This window comes from Agelaius phoeniceus, chromosome 21 (assembly GCF_051311805.1).
Source record: "Agelaius phoeniceus isolate bAgePho1 chromosome 21, bAgePho1.hap1, whole genome shotgun sequence".
Taxonomy (NCBI): domain Eukaryota; kingdom Metazoa; phylum Chordata; class Aves; order Passeriformes; family Icteridae; genus Agelaius; species Agelaius phoeniceus.
Window position 1 is genome coordinate 868,298 of NC_135285.1, and position 14,431 is coordinate 882,728.

A 14,431-nucleotide genomic window follows, 5' to 3' on the forward strand; every position below is an offset into this window, starting at 1 on the left:
CTGTCCCTGATGGGCTCCCAAACATGGCCAGGCTCCTACACCCACAGCTGTAGGAGCAGGGCAGCGAGCCCCAAGACGAGGGTGAGGATGATGAAGGTGATGGCTGCAGCCCACAGGGAAGACCTGTGGCCCTTCAGCCTGGCTGGAGTCTCGGCCGGGACCATGTTGGTGAGGTTCAGCATGTACCCCAGCGTCCAGCCCACGTCAGCACCCCCAGCCTGCCCAGAGAGAGGGGACGGGGTCAGCCCTGCCCTGAGAGAGGGGACAGGGTCAGCCCTGCCCAGAGAGAGGGGACGGGGTCAGCCCTGCCCTAAGAGAGGGGACGGGGTCAGCCCTGCCCAGAGAGAGGGGATGGGGTCAGCCCTGCCCTGAGAGAGGGGATGGGGTCAGCCCTGCCCTGAGAGAGGGGACGGGGTCAGCCCTGCCCAGAGAGAGGGGACGGGGTCAGCCCTGCCCTAAGAGAGGGGACAGGGTCAGCCCTGCAGGGGAGCCACTGCTGGCCCAGGGCCACCCACCATCCTGCTCAGCCCACAGCAGTGCCATCGGGGGCAGGCAGGGCTCTCTGCACCACTGCTCCCCAGCACCCCAGCATGGGGCTGGTTCTCCCCAGCACCCCCACGCAGGGAGTGGCTCCTCCCCAGCACCCCCACACAGGGGCTGGCTCTCCCCAGCACCCTAACATGGGCTGGTTCTCCCCCAGGACCACCTCTGCTCCCCCTCACAGGCTGGGAGCACTGCCCACCTTCATCTGGAAGCAGATGTTGTTCCAGCTGCTCTCATTGAACTTGTAGGCGTCGAGCAGGAGGGTGAGGATGTAGTTGGCATTGGCACAGTATTTCGGCAGTCGCTTGGGATTCTCTGTGGGGTAGCTGGAAGAGAGCTGGGGTGGGGAATGTTTGGGGATGAAGGGGAGTTATTGACAGGCACTTTCTGTGCAGAGACAAAGCCCTGAAATGTGCTGCATGAGCAGCAGTGGCCCCACAGTCACTAGCATCCAGGAAGAGACTCCTGGGCAGTGATTTTAGACCTCTCTATGCAGAGCAACTCCTTTGGGGAGGATTTACACTCCACATGGAAACAGAGGTACATATTATAGCTTATTGTAGCTCCTCCTGCCCCAGATTCTCCATCTCAGCCTCTTCATGTAAGGGGCTCCTGCACTCTGCCCCATGGTGGTGCTGGCACATTTCTGGGTTTATCCACCCCCACGTATTGCCCAGAGGAGCTGTGGCTGCTCCATCCCTGGAAGTGCTCAAGGCCAGATTGGATGGGTTTAGAGCAACCTGGTCTAGTGGAAGGTGTCCCTGCCCACATCAGGGATGTGGAACAAGATGAGCCCTCCCACCCAAACCAGTCTGGAATTTTATGATTCCAAGATTTGACTTGTCTCCAGCATGGTGCCACCAGCTGGCTCTGTTCTCACCATCCTCCCTGGCATTCCCATCCCCACCTCCATCCCCATCCCCACCTTCAACCCCCCAGCTGCTTGCTGCCCTTGCCTGCCCTAGCTGCCCTTTTCCCAAGGGTGAATGAGCAAGGAGTAGATGCAGGACAGTCCCAGCTCCACACAGAGCTCAGGGGTGGCTCTGCTGTGTAGGACACAGCTCAGAACCAGAGAGCCTTGCCCTGGAGTGGTCTCCACTGCCTCCCCCCACCCCAGGACCCCTTTGCTTCTGCATGTCCCACTGTGGCTCCATGCTGAGGAGCATACATCCTCCCAGCTCCTGCTGCAGAGCCCCTCAATGGCCTCTCTGACCGCGGCCAGCGGCTGCCCGTCCGTCAGATTCAGGAACTTGAAGTTATAGTAGAAGGCAGAGAAGGCCTGCAAGGCAAGGGACAGAAACAGAGACAGAAACCCTGGTGAGCTGCATGGGGCACCCCCAGCAGCTGCCCGATGCAGGAGGTGGGGTTTTCCTTCACGGGGTTTGTCCCAGCCCAGGTAGCCCCGGGGCATTGCTGTCCCTGTCCCTGTCCCAGCAGGTGCTGGGCTGGGGGTTGGTGCCTGCTGGTGACAGCAGCACAGCCAGCGCCTTGCCTGAAGCTGCTGTCTCAACTCCTATTGACAAGCCCTGTTTTATTAACAAATCCCTGGCAGTGCCCAAGGCCAGGTTGGACAGGGCTTGGAGCACCCTGGGATAGTGGGAGCTGTCCCTGCCCGTGGCAGCCGAGGGGAGCTCAAGATGAGCTCGAAGATCCCTTCCAACCCAAACCAGTCTGGGATTCGATGACTCTCAGCACGGTCCCGTTTGGAGGTTTGGCTGGAAAAGCACCCAGCAGCAACGGCCAGTGTGCCCTCAGGCAGCGGTGCCTGGGGAGCCTCTTGCCCTGTTCCTGCAGGGAGGTGACAGTGCCACGGGGCAGCGGGGACAGCCCAGCCCCGGGGGAGCCTTTCCGAGGTGGGAGGACGGGTTTGCCTTACGATGAACTGTCCCCGGAGCGGGGGCTGGGGGACACCGTGGAAGGCGCAGTCCTGGCTCTGGCCGCACGCCGAGAAGTTGCAGAGGCTCCTGAGGGCTGCCAGGCAGGCGCTGGCGTTGCCCCGGCCCTCCAGGGTGACCGCGCTGTCGCCCAGGGCCAGGCGCGGGTCGCTGCCGTCCGTGCAGGGGCTGGCGCGGAGCGAGGACAGCGACACGGTCTCCTTGTAGCCCTTGGGGTAGCAGGGGTGCTGGACCTGTGTGCTGGGGAACGACTCCTGAGGACAGTAAAAAGCAGCTGCAGCTCTTCCGGAGCCTCCTGGCTGCGTGTGGACACACCCAGCACCTCCCCAAAACCCAGGCACCGGCATTCTCAATTCCTCTGCAGGGAACGACCCTCCTGCCCTTCAGTCCTGGCCTTGCTGGCTGTCCCAGCATGAGCCCAGCACTAATTCTCACTCTGCTTTATCTCATTCCCTCTCCCACAGAGGCAGACCAGTTTCAAGGACCCAGCATGTCTCTGCCCTGGCCAGAAGGATCATCTCTGGGGACATGTAAAGCCCTCTCTAGCTTTAGAGAGGCTAAAACTAAAACCAGCTAAAACCTCTAAAACCAGCTCTAGCCCTGGTTCTAGCTCCAACTCTATCCAGGGTCACTATATGGGACTTTCCTGGCCATACAGCAAGGGCAAACCCTTCTGGCTCACCAAGGCAGCTCTGCTGGTGAGGTGCAGCTCCATAAAGATGCTCTTCACCTCTGACCTTCCAAAAAATGGCCTGGGAAAGGTCTTCAGCTCACATTTCTCAGGTTGTGAAGTCACAGAGTAGCTAAGGTTCAGGGGAGCTGTAGGCTCCTTGTGATCACCCTCTTGTTAAGGCATGACCAACTAGAGCAGGCTGCTCAGAGCCTCGACCCATCAAGTTCTGAGGATCTCCAGAGACAACGACTCTACAGCATTTCTGGGTCTTATTCCAGTATCTGATCATTCCTACTGGGGAAAACTTTTCCCCTTTGTCTGGTTGGAAACTCAGATGTTCCAGCTTGTGCCCCTTGCCTCTTGCCCTGGCACTTTGCACCTCTGAGAAGAGCCTGGTCCTGCACTTCTGCACACCCCATGTGAAGCCAGAAGATCCCAAACTGCCCCTTGTGACACTTTCCCCATCCCTGGCAGTGTCCAAGGCGTGGTTGGATGGGGCTTGGAGCAGCCTGGGATAGTGGAAGGTGGCCCTGCCCATGGCAGGGGGCAGAACAAGATGATCTTTAAAGTCCCTTCCAACCCAAACCAGTCTGGGATTCCATTATACCCAAGCTCCTCTCCACATTTGCCCTGCCATGCTCCAAGGAGCCTGTCCTTGCTCTCAGTCCTTGCTGATGCCTCTCCAGAAGAGCCCTGCCTGTCCTTACTTTATGCATTATCAGGTGTGTGTTTGGCATTGTGACACTGCAGGCCTCAGCAGCCTCTCACCACAATCAATTCCTTCGCCAGCCGCTTCAGCATCTCGTCCTGCCCGTAGCAGAGGTAGCTGTGAGCATAGATCTTGTAGCTGTACCCGTACAGGGTCAGCTCAGAGGCTTCATTCTGGCTCAGTACTGAACCTTCGGGCATAAAGGTGATTTGGGTGGATGCTCCTCCAAGATCCAGCGCTCCAAAAATGTTGGCTGCCTCTGGACGAAGCCAGGCGTGTGCTTTGGGAGAGTACTGCCAACAAGAACAGGGGAGGAAGAGGAGTAGCACAGAATGCCCTGAGCAGAATTCTCATCCCATTGAAGACAACAGGATTTGGTTATTAAATTCAATAGGCCTCTGCATGTGAGCCCTCCCACCCTTCCTGCCCAGACAGCTGAGATAGTGATCAGAGCCACGGCAGAGATGGAAGCTCAGGTGGTCAGCAGGAGCTGACACTCACTCTCAGGTGGTCAGCAGGAGCTGACACTCACTCTCAGGTGGTCAGTAGGTGCTGACCTCACCTGTGGGCTCACCTGGCTCTGAGTCACCACCACCCTCACCCCCCCTCCCCAGGCCAAAGGGCTGGTGGCAACTGGCTCAGGGACTTGCCCTTGCCAAGGAGGCTGCAGGGGTCTGGGGCAGGAGGAAGGATTTCTATCCAAGAATCCTCCAACAGCCCCCACAGGAGCCCAGCACTGAGCTGTGGCAGGGCTGGGACAGAGCTTTGGTGTGAGCTGTCTTCAGCTGGAGTCTCCCAGCATTGCAGGAAGATGGAGCTTCCCAGTCAGGGACGGAGAGCCCAGCTGTGCTGCACTGACCTCCCAGTCCCTGAGAGACCCTCTGTCCACTCGCCGTGGAGATTGCCCTGAGCTCTCAGCAGACACCCTCATTCCTGAGTCCTCCCTCCTCACTCACTGTGGGCAAACCAGAGGATGTGTCTCCTTCCCTTGGATCATTCCCAAAAGCTGCTAACCTTGACCTCTCCTGCACTGAGAAAGCTTGAGGAAAATCAGAAAAGCTCTATTGGCAAAGGCATGGGTGTTGCACCCTTCTCCCACCTTGGTGAAGGAGTCCAGCAGGTAGTTGATGGTGATCCAGCCATAGGCCCCCTCCTCCTCTCCTGTAAGGATCCGAGCCCCTTTGAAAGCCACAGGGTACTCCTGCATGGTTTTAGCAACCTCAGCCAGGACTTGCTCTGTTGCTGAGCTGTTCTGTTCCCTAGGAAGGATGCAAAGGACAGGACACATACCCAACTACAACAGAGGAAACACAAAGTCTGGTTCTCTCCCAGTTCCACATACTCCCAGTTTTTGCAACAAGCAGTCTGTCTGAAAAGGTTTCCTGCCACATGGCTTGTCTGAGCTGCTCATCCGAGGTGAATCCCAGCTGCCTCAGCTTGGCATTGCCAATCTAGGAGCAACAGCAGCTCCTCCCCTGCAGTGCAGCTTGATCCCAGTCACCCAGAGCCTTCCCAGGCCACCCTTCCCTGCTCGGGTGCTGGAGGCTGGAGGGGGTTGTGCTGCAAGAGCCGGGTTTGAACATCACCCCCTGGCTGTGCCCAGGCTGGTTGCTGACCTCTGGGGTTTTCAGGAAGGTTTCAGGCTGGGTTCAGCCCTCTCAGGGGAAAAGATGTCTCAGGGCTGTTCTTGCTCTCTGAAGTGAGCAACCTTCAGGCTATGGCTCAGCTCCTTCCCAGGTCTGATTGCCAGGGCACAGAAATAAGTGAGCTATCTGTACCATAAAACCAAGGGCCATGAAATGAAGGCTGCCATTTGAAGAGAGCTAATATGGGCTGGTGAAAGGTGAGGACAGGACCTACAGCACTTTGTTGCCTCCTACCTCTGCCCCACCAGCACCCTTCCACCTGGGCAGGTGGCACATCAGCTGGCATCCCAACCCCCTTGTTATTAAGGAATAATGAAGAGCAAACAAAGCAGTGAAAACGTGTATTGCTTAGAACTGGGACATCCTGGGATGTCCCAACAGACATTGCTCAGGACAGTTCAGCCCTCCCTGTGTCCCCACCAAGCTGCCTTTCCCCCCTCTCCTCCCTGCCCAGTGTGGGAGCTGTCCTGGCAGTGGCTGTTTGCAGCTCTGTCACTGCTGCCACCCCCTGCCCCCAGCAGTACCTCAGCAGCCTCATGCCAGCCGTTGCTCCAAGATAAGCTGGGACATTCCTCTGCTTCTCAGCAGGAATAACCTGCAGGGCTTTATCCAAGCACTCCCTTAGGGAATTGCCAGCTTCAGGGGGATTGTTGGCATAGCTTGATATGCCTTGCCCTGAAAAAGAGTCAGGATGGGACAGGCTGATGGGAATGGCTTGGGTCAGGGTTGTGGGAACAAGAGGGCACAGTGCAATGAGAGTTGGCATCTCTTAGCAACAAAGGTACTTTTCCAGGGTCCCCTGGTCCCCTGAGGCCTGACTGACTCAAACGTCCATTCCTCTCCCGTGTCTCCCTTGCTTTCAGCAGTGTCACTCTGGGTGGCACCTTCTCCAGCCAGGACAGCAGCTGGGAGCACTCCAAGGTGGAGGAGCAAAAACTGATTCACCATCAACATGCTCCAGTCCCCCCAGTGCAGGGGCACCACATGGTGCTGAGGGCCCAGGGACCCCCAGCCACAGCCAGAGCTCCCCTGTGCCCGCAGTGCCACCCGAGGGACAGGGCTGTCCGGCCAGGCCACCCCAGCCACCATGGAACAGGGCAGGACAGAGCTCATGGCAGGGGGATACTGACCCTGGACATCACAGGACAGGGTCTGGCTGACCACTCCAGTGTCGTTCTCCTTGTCCGAATCCCACTGGTACACGAACAGAGAGGTGTGGGATGAGCCCGCATCAAACACCATCCCATACTGCAAGGGAAATCAACACAGAATCAAGGTGGGGGAGCAGCAGCCTGGCCCTGGCCTCATTGTGGCCCTGCCAGGGCAGTGGGGCCAGAAGATTGCCCCAAACTCATGTGTGAGGCACAAAACCCATCAGCTGTGCCATGGCAGAGCAGAGCCGTGGCCTCAGCACCCCACAGTGACCGAGGGACTGTCATTCCCTCTCCTGAGGTCTGTGCTGCAATGCCAACCCACACAAACATTTCCTGTTGTTTCCTCATGCTGTTTTATTTTCTTTCATGCTCACATACCTTTTGTGTCTACACTGGCCCCACCTTGGGGCCAGCAACTCTCCCATCTCTGGTGCTCCTGCTAGCCCACAGCAGCACCCAGCCTGGGCAGGGCCTCTCCAGGAGCACTCAGCCACCTGCCCCTGCCCCAAAAGCCTTTCCCCCCAGCCAAAGCCCTGCCAGTCCTCCCAGCAGGGTGGGATGCCATGCCCAGGGCACGACAGGGGAGGCAGGATGTTTGTGCTATGGTGTGAGGTAGGGACAGACTGGGGGGAGCTGGCAGGAACAAGGGGCACACCGAGGTGCCCTGGCAGAGCACAGGGAGTATCTGCCCCAAGGTAATCTCCAAACCTGGCACAGCACAGTGGGGATGAGTTCTAGAGGAACCTTCCCCTCTGACTTTCTTCTGCCTGCACCTCGAAGTGGGGACAAAACCCCCACCCTGCTACTGCCAGGGAAGGGGCAGTAGGTCAGAGGTCCTGACCCCACTGCCCCTCCCAGCCCCACGGAGCAGCTGCTGGCTCAGAGCACCTGCCCAAGGGGACTGGGCTCACCAGGTGCTCAGGGACCTGCTCTGGGCTCACCTTGACCGTGGGAGGCAGCGTCACATCTTCAACCCTCACCAGGCTGAGAACCAGGGCGATGATGGAGAGTGTCACCAGCGCCCCGATGATGGCACTGGTGAAGGATTTCTTCCTGGCCAGCATTGGGGGCAGGCTCCTGAAAACCCAGGCAGGGAGAAGTGTGGCTGGACCTGGGGACAACGGAGTCAGTGAGAGCTGTGAGGAGACCACTCCCAAAGCTGACCCTGTCTCAAGCCGTGCCACTCAGAACCCTGGGGAATAATCAGATCTTTTCCTGGGAAAAACACTATTAGGATAAAATACAGGGAGCTGGAGGAAAGAGGGGCTGGTTTCCCCACAGCCTGGCAGAGCCATGATGGGATCACAATCTCCCAGCTCCCACACCTGGGCCTGAGAGGGGTGAGAGGAGCCCTGCACAGAACAGAAGAGAGCACGGGGAGCTGCAGAGCCCTCACTGAGGCACTGCAGCAGGACAGGCAGGGTGAGTTGCATGTGCCCCAGCTCACCAGGCTGTGCCCTGGGGGTCCCTCAGGGTCCCTCTGTCCTCCTCCATTGCAGCAAACCCAGCTTGGACTTGCCTTTTATGTCCTCTGGAAGTGGATACTGCTGGAAAATCTTTCCCCCATTATTTTCTCTGAGGGCTCATCAGCCATAGGTGAAACTCTTGAATATCTGTTCTCCTGTTTGTCTTGTAGGTGTATATTCATGGCCCAGTTTGGCATTGCCTTTATCTTCAGCCAGTTAGTTCCTCCTCTTCCTCATTTGAATGAAGGACAAATCACTGCATTTAATCCTTGTCCCTCTGCTTCTCTGGGCTGTCACACCCCCTGTTTCTGTTTTCTCTTTGCTCTCCCCAGCCTTCACATTCCTATTCCAAGCTCTCTACAAGGTCTGTAAGAGGTGAGAGTGATATTTGCAGCACCCACTGCCCTGCAAGCTGACAGAGTGGGAGGTTACTGCACGTTTTACCACAGTGAGGTGGAAGCTCCCATCAGAGGGGAAGATTGCCCTGCCAGGGCTCTCAGCAGCACCAGCTGGGCATGGCCTTGGGAGAGGCCAAGGCACCCTCATGGCCCAGCTGGGGCTGTGGCCACCCCTTCCCTGGGTTTGTCCCAGCCTTGTGCTGCTCCTGGGGTCCCTGCAGAGCCCGAGGAGAGGTGAGGGACTGGGGAGGACTCAGGATTTCCCGGGAGAGGAAGGGCTGGGGAGCAGAGATGTGCTGTCCCTGGGCCCACGGCCCAGCTGCTTCCTGCTGCTGCAGCTCCCTGATAAGAGCCCCTGGGCTGTGGCAGGGTCTGCAGGGCCCGAGCAGGTCCAGCTGCCTCAGCTGAGCCCCACGGGCAGTGCTGGGAGGGAAAGGCTGTGCTGGGGAGCTCTGTGGCCCTGGCCCTGCCCAGCAGCGTGGCCGGGTTGCAGAGGTGCTGCTGTGTGCCCTGGCAGTGTCACCCTGGCAGTGTCACCATGCTGTGACAGCAGGGGCTCCTCACACCTCCAGGCCCTCCCTCTCCCTGCTGTCTCCAGTCTGGGATCTTCCACCCCTGAGCAAGAGGCAGATTCATGCTCTGAGTCAAGATAATGATTTTATTTCTCATCTGTGCAGAGATGGGTGCTGGGTGGTGAATCAAAGCTGACACAGCCTCAGCATGCTAGGTGCCCATTTTTACACATTTGAAGCAACAGAAATGAGCACTTCCCTACAGCTAACCACAACTAGTGCAGCCATTGGTATTTGCAGTCTCTGCCTCATTTAAAGAGACTCTGCAAACTTCTTTTACTACTCGTGCTCTGTGGGGAAGGGGCTTATGTGAGTAAAGGGTGATCCCAGCCTGTGGGCAGGGATTTCCCTATGCTAATGAGCACTGGAAGCACACAAAGTTATTCTTTGGCTTTGTAATTTGATTTATAGTGTCCTCCTGCTCTTTACTTCTCGGGTCATGGCTCTCAGGTACTGCAGGATTGGTTATTCTCAAGTCTTTCATAAGTTCTTTTGTTTGTCCTGTGCTGCAGTGAATTTTTAACCTTCTCGTGGTGCTTCATTCCAACAAATCCCCTCTCTGACGCTTAGGGAAATGTCCACAGTGCATTTTCCATAAGTCTCACCCTATTTTTGGAAAAACATAGTTGACTCTTACCTGAAAGAACAAAGTAAACACAAACTCTTTCATTTTGTGATATGATGGCGTGTCAGTACTGTGGGCTCGTGGTACTTCAACATTCCCATGGCAGTGTCCTTTGGAGTGGCTCCTGAAGCCCAGAGGCTGCCACCACGCCTGCATTCCCACCTTCACACAACACGCAGCCTTTGGATTCACCTGGGTCCAGTGGGAGGGGTGGCTGAGTGTCCCTGCTCTGGAGATCCCCTGCTGACTGCACAGGGCTGTTCTGAGCACAGGAGTCTCGTCCCCACTTAGGACAGAGAGGCACCAACCAGCTCTGGTTCCCTGGGGACATGTGGCACTGCCAGCGGCTGTGTGCACCCAGAGCTAAACAAAACCTCCAGCTCCAAGCCCAAACACAGGATGAGCAACTCTTCACTTTTCCTGTCCCTTTTTGTACTAAAGAAACAGCCCCAGAGGTTTTGTTGAGGGGTTGTTCCCCCTTGCCCATGCTGGCCCCATGTGCAGCTCTGCAGCTCTGCCAGGTGATGCTGCCCTGGCTGGGCTCTGGCTGTGAGCCACAGGATCACAGGGATCTGTGTGCAAGGACACAGTTTCAGCTGCCTTATCCCAGCTGAGGCAAACGGGGCAGTGCTGGGAAGGAAATGCTGTGCAGAGGAGCCCTCGTTGCCCCTGACCCTCCCCAGCAAGGCCCCAGCAACACCTGGCTCTGTGCTACACCCAGCCCTCAGTTTTCTTCAGGCAGTCCCACCCAAGGGGTGTCTCTGCTAAATTCAGGGTCTCAGGGCTCCGTGGTGTCTCAGCAGGACCTGGAAGGGCCATGGGGGCCTGGGCTCAGGAGCAGCTGCTCTCATGTGGCTCCCCTCAGGTCCTTGGGCACATCAGCCCCAGCCCTGTTTGGCTTCAAGGCTGTGCTCTGCTGAGAGTGAAATGTGCTGTTTGCTCCTGACTGAGAAAGGGACTAAGTGTCTCCTTCTGGCTTCTGATAGACAAATCTGCTGTGGGGAAGCATGGCTAGAGTACACACACACACCCCTGTTTGATCTGCTTTTGACAGGTTTTTATTTGCCTGTGGCCTCTGCAGTGGAGTTGCCAGGCTGGTGTGGGGACTGTGGGGCTCCAGCCCAGCCACTGCCAGGCTGGAGGGTGTTTGTGAAATGACATCACCTCCTCTGCCAACACCTTCCTGGTGCCTTCTGAAAGGAAAGCACCTTGACTCAGGGTTAAGAAAGGGAGTCTCATTTCCCAGAACTCAGTTTCTGCTCCATGAGGTCACCCCAGTCCCAGGACAGGAGGTGCAGGTGGTGGCTCCGAGCATGTCCCATGTCCCCAGGGAGCTGCTCCACTTGCTCTTGGCCCGTGTTCCTCTGCCAGGCCTTCCCTGGGTCTTGCTGTGACTTGTCCCAGCAGAGACCAGCTCCAGCCCTCCCTTCCACTGATTCCAGCAGGACTGGAGGAGTTTGGGCCATTTGAAGCTTCCCTGTCCTCAGGTGCTGCTCATGGCAAGTTGCAGGGAGGGAGGGAGGTCCCTTGGGCCGCCCGTTCCCAGATGTGTTTTGGGAGCTCCCTTGCCCCCCTGGAGGCCCAGGCCATGCTGGAGCCCGGTCCCTGTGCATGGAGCCCATCTGGGCTGTGCCAGGCTGTGCTCTGGGCATGGACATGGCAGCACTGGCTGCTCTCCTGCAGTGCACCCTCCCCAGCCTCAGATGGCTCTCCAGGGGCTGCTCCTGTCCCTGCAGGAGCTGGGACACACGGACAAGGGTGCCAGCTGGGGCTGGTACTGCCCCAGTGCCACAGGAATGCTGCTTTGGCACCTGAGCTGGGCTGTGCAGAGGCTCCTTGCCCAGCAGCCCAGGGTACAGAGGGGCTCAGGGCTGGGATCTGCAGCAGCAGCCTGGGAAGCTGCACCTCCCTCCCAGGGTACCCACACAGCCAGACCATCAGGGCACTCCCCTGCTGCTGGGCTTGGGAAAGGACCCACCAGCCACAGCAATGAAAACAAACCCAGAGGTGACATTTTCACCTTTGCCAGGGTGCACTGCAGCATGGGGAAGAGTTCTGACTGGGACCTGAGGGGTCTCCAGCCCAGGCCAGACACCTCATGCTCACACTGGGCAGGGAATGGGTGTCAGGGTCCCCTCAAGCTGTATCAGAGGGGGATCCAGCAGGATTTCTCCATGGGGGTGCTCCCAGAAAGAATTCTGTGTGGCCACAGGCTGGTGTGCCAGCAGTGCACACTGCTGAGTGCCAGGGCAAAGGCCACAACAAGGTTTGTTCCAGAACTTGGTGGCCCTGGGCACAGCAGGTGACCCCTTTGCACCCCACACGAGTCCTGGGAAGGGACATGGGGTGGTCCTGGCTGCCAGACCACCCCCCACCCCAGCACCCCACCAGGGCAGCACAGCCCGTGCCACTGTTCAATGGTGTGTCACCCCTGTGTCCCCACACACCCAGGGAAGCTGCCTTACCTTGGAGGAGCAGAGCTGGGACGCGCTGACCACTGGTTTGTCCCCAAGGCAGCAGCAAAACTGGCAAAGCCCCTTGCAGGTGGGGATGTGGCCCTCAGGGAGATGTCCCCCTGTCTCACACAGCACCCCAGTGCCCCAGCAGGGCTGGGCAGCAGCAAAGGGCTCTGTGCTGTGCAGCGAGGCTGAGGGATGTGGTCATCTGTTTGATCTTCCTTGGGGCTGATGAGCCCCTTCCTGAGTTTATTAATTAGCTGTGGGAGTGTCCAAAGGCACCATCGGTCCCCAGGGCCACTCTGTGAGTGTCCCCTCCTGACTCAGAGGCTTTGCTGCCTGTCCTGCTCCTCTCCTGTCCCTCACCTGCTGCAGCTCCAGTTCCCCAGCACTGCAGCAGCCACTGACCCCACACAGCTCCCACCCCACAGCCCCCTCCCAGCCCCACCAGTGACCCTGGGCTGCTGCTAACCCCTGTCTGGGACAGCAGGGGACAGAACACCCCTGGCCTGTGCACTCAGGGTGACTTGGGGCATGTGGCACAACCACAGCAAGAGGGGGATGAGCTCACACTGCTGTGAGCCAGCGGTGACAGCAGCAGGCAGCTGCCACCCTCCAGGTGAGAGGAGCAGGCGCTGCCACCCCCAGGTGACATTTGTGTCCTTGGCTCAGGGGAGCCAGAGAGAGGCTCCAAGGGGAATAACCTGAGCACCTGGGGCAGGTGACAGCAAGCCCTGGGAGCATCCCAACATGAAACAGGAGCTGAAGAGCACCTGTGAGGCAGGTCCAGTGCCACCTCAGGGTGTGCAGGAATCAGACCCTCCTGAGCAGGAGGGATCATCCAGGGCAGCTCCTGGCCCTGCACAGACACCCCAACAGTGCCACCCTGGGCATCCCCGTGACACTGGCACTCCACACACTGGTTTGCACTCCCACAGGGAATACTGAATTCCTCCTGTTCTCTGGGGGCTGGGGGCAGTGCTGCAGCCCGAGGTGGGGCTCAGTGAGACCCCCCTTCAGAACCAGCACCAGCCCTGCATGCTCCTGCCTCCCCACACCCCCAATTCCGTGTTTAGGAAATGGAGTGAAACACAAAGAAAATTCATATTCCTGTTCAAAAATACACACACCAGTGATCTCAACATGACCTCACAAAACCCTGTCAGAGCACTGAAGGTGTGAAGTGCTCAGGGAGGTGAGGGGACAGATGGAAATCCACGAGCCAGCTGCTGGGCAGGCCAGGGCAGGAGTCTGAGCTCTACCAGGAGATCTACAGCAACCACCCACCCTCCAGGCAGTAGTTTGAGGTACAACAGCTTTCTAGGCAAAAAGAATTTATAAATAAACCAAATCCTTCAACGCATTTTTATTCTAAAATAAAATAACTGTCATGCCCAGCCGCGCTCACAGGACAGGACAAGGCAGGGGCTGAGGGGGCACGAACAGGGATGAGCAGCTTGTGGAGGAACGTGATGCTCTGCAGCACGGCCGCGAGCGGGGCACGGCCCTGTCCTGGCTGTCACCGGCCCCTCCTCACCGGGACAGCGCCGGGAGCGGCCCCGGGCAGCCACCCCGGGCCGGGGCTCAGTTCACGCGGCAGGCCCGGATCATGAGCAGCTGCAGCAGGATGAACACGGGCGACATGATGAGCCCGTACCAGAGCTCCCGCGTGTGCTCCACCAGCTTCTGGCACAGCAGCATCTCGAACACGAACTTGAGGCTGAGGATAGTGAGGATCCAGAAGAGCCGCAGCACCGCCAGGCGCTTCTCGCCGTCCTGGAACAGCCGCACGGACACGATGGTGGTGAAGTAGGTGCTGAGCCCGTCGGCGGCGAAGAACGGCACGAACACGATCCACCAGGAGAGCGCGGCGGCCGCGCCGTCCACCTTGAGCACGAGCAGCACGGAGAAAGCGAGCAGGGCCAGCCCGTGCAGGAAGATCTCGAAGGTGGCGAAGCCGAGCCACTGCACGAGCTCGCGCAGGGAGAACAGCATCGTCCGCGCTGCGGTAACGGCACCGGCACCGGTCCCCAAACCGGCAACGACACCGACACCGGCCCCTGACCCGGCACCGGCCCGGCCCGGCCTCGGCACCGGCACAAGTCCTCAAGCCGGAGCCGACACCGGCCCTTAACCCAGCACCGGCCCGGCCCCGGCCGCGGCCCCGGCCCCCGCACCAGCCCTGGCCCAGCCAGGGACCAGGTCCAGCCCGGCCCCGACACCGGCCCCCGCCGCAACCCCTGAACCTGAACCGGCACCGGCACCAGGCCCGGCCCGGCCCGGCCCGGCGGCGC

At 58.8% G+C, this 14,431-nt stretch overlaps 2 protein-coding genes across 2 annotated transcripts; both read right to left on the reverse strand.

The window, feature by feature from the left end:
* Positions 1-35: 35 nt before the first annotated feature.
* On the reverse strand, positions 36-7,684 carry LOC129128875 (ectonucleoside triphosphate diphosphohydrolase 8-like). Its single transcript, XM_054646466.2, has 9 exons — positions 7,562-7,684; positions 6,597-6,714; positions 5,991-6,141; positions 4,920-5,079; positions 3,880-4,113; positions 2,420-2,692; positions 1,712-1,822; positions 743-880; positions 36-218 (listed from the first exon to the last, which is right to left on the reverse strand). Exons 1-9 carry the CDS (start codon positions 7,682-7,684, stop codon positions 36-38), a joined length of 1,491 nt encoding a protein of 496 aa, XP_054502441.2.
* Positions 7,685-13,488: 5,804 nt separating this feature from the next.
* TMEM203 (transmembrane protein 203) lies at positions 13,489-14,427 on the reverse strand. The gene has a single exon (XM_054646338.2). It carries the CDS (start codon positions 14,130-14,132, stop codon positions 13,722-13,724), a length of 411 nt encoding a protein of 136 aa, XP_054502313.1. The 5' UTR covers positions 14,133-14,427; the 3' UTR covers positions 13,489-13,721.
* Between the last annotated feature and the right edge of the window lie 4 nt (positions 14,428-14,431).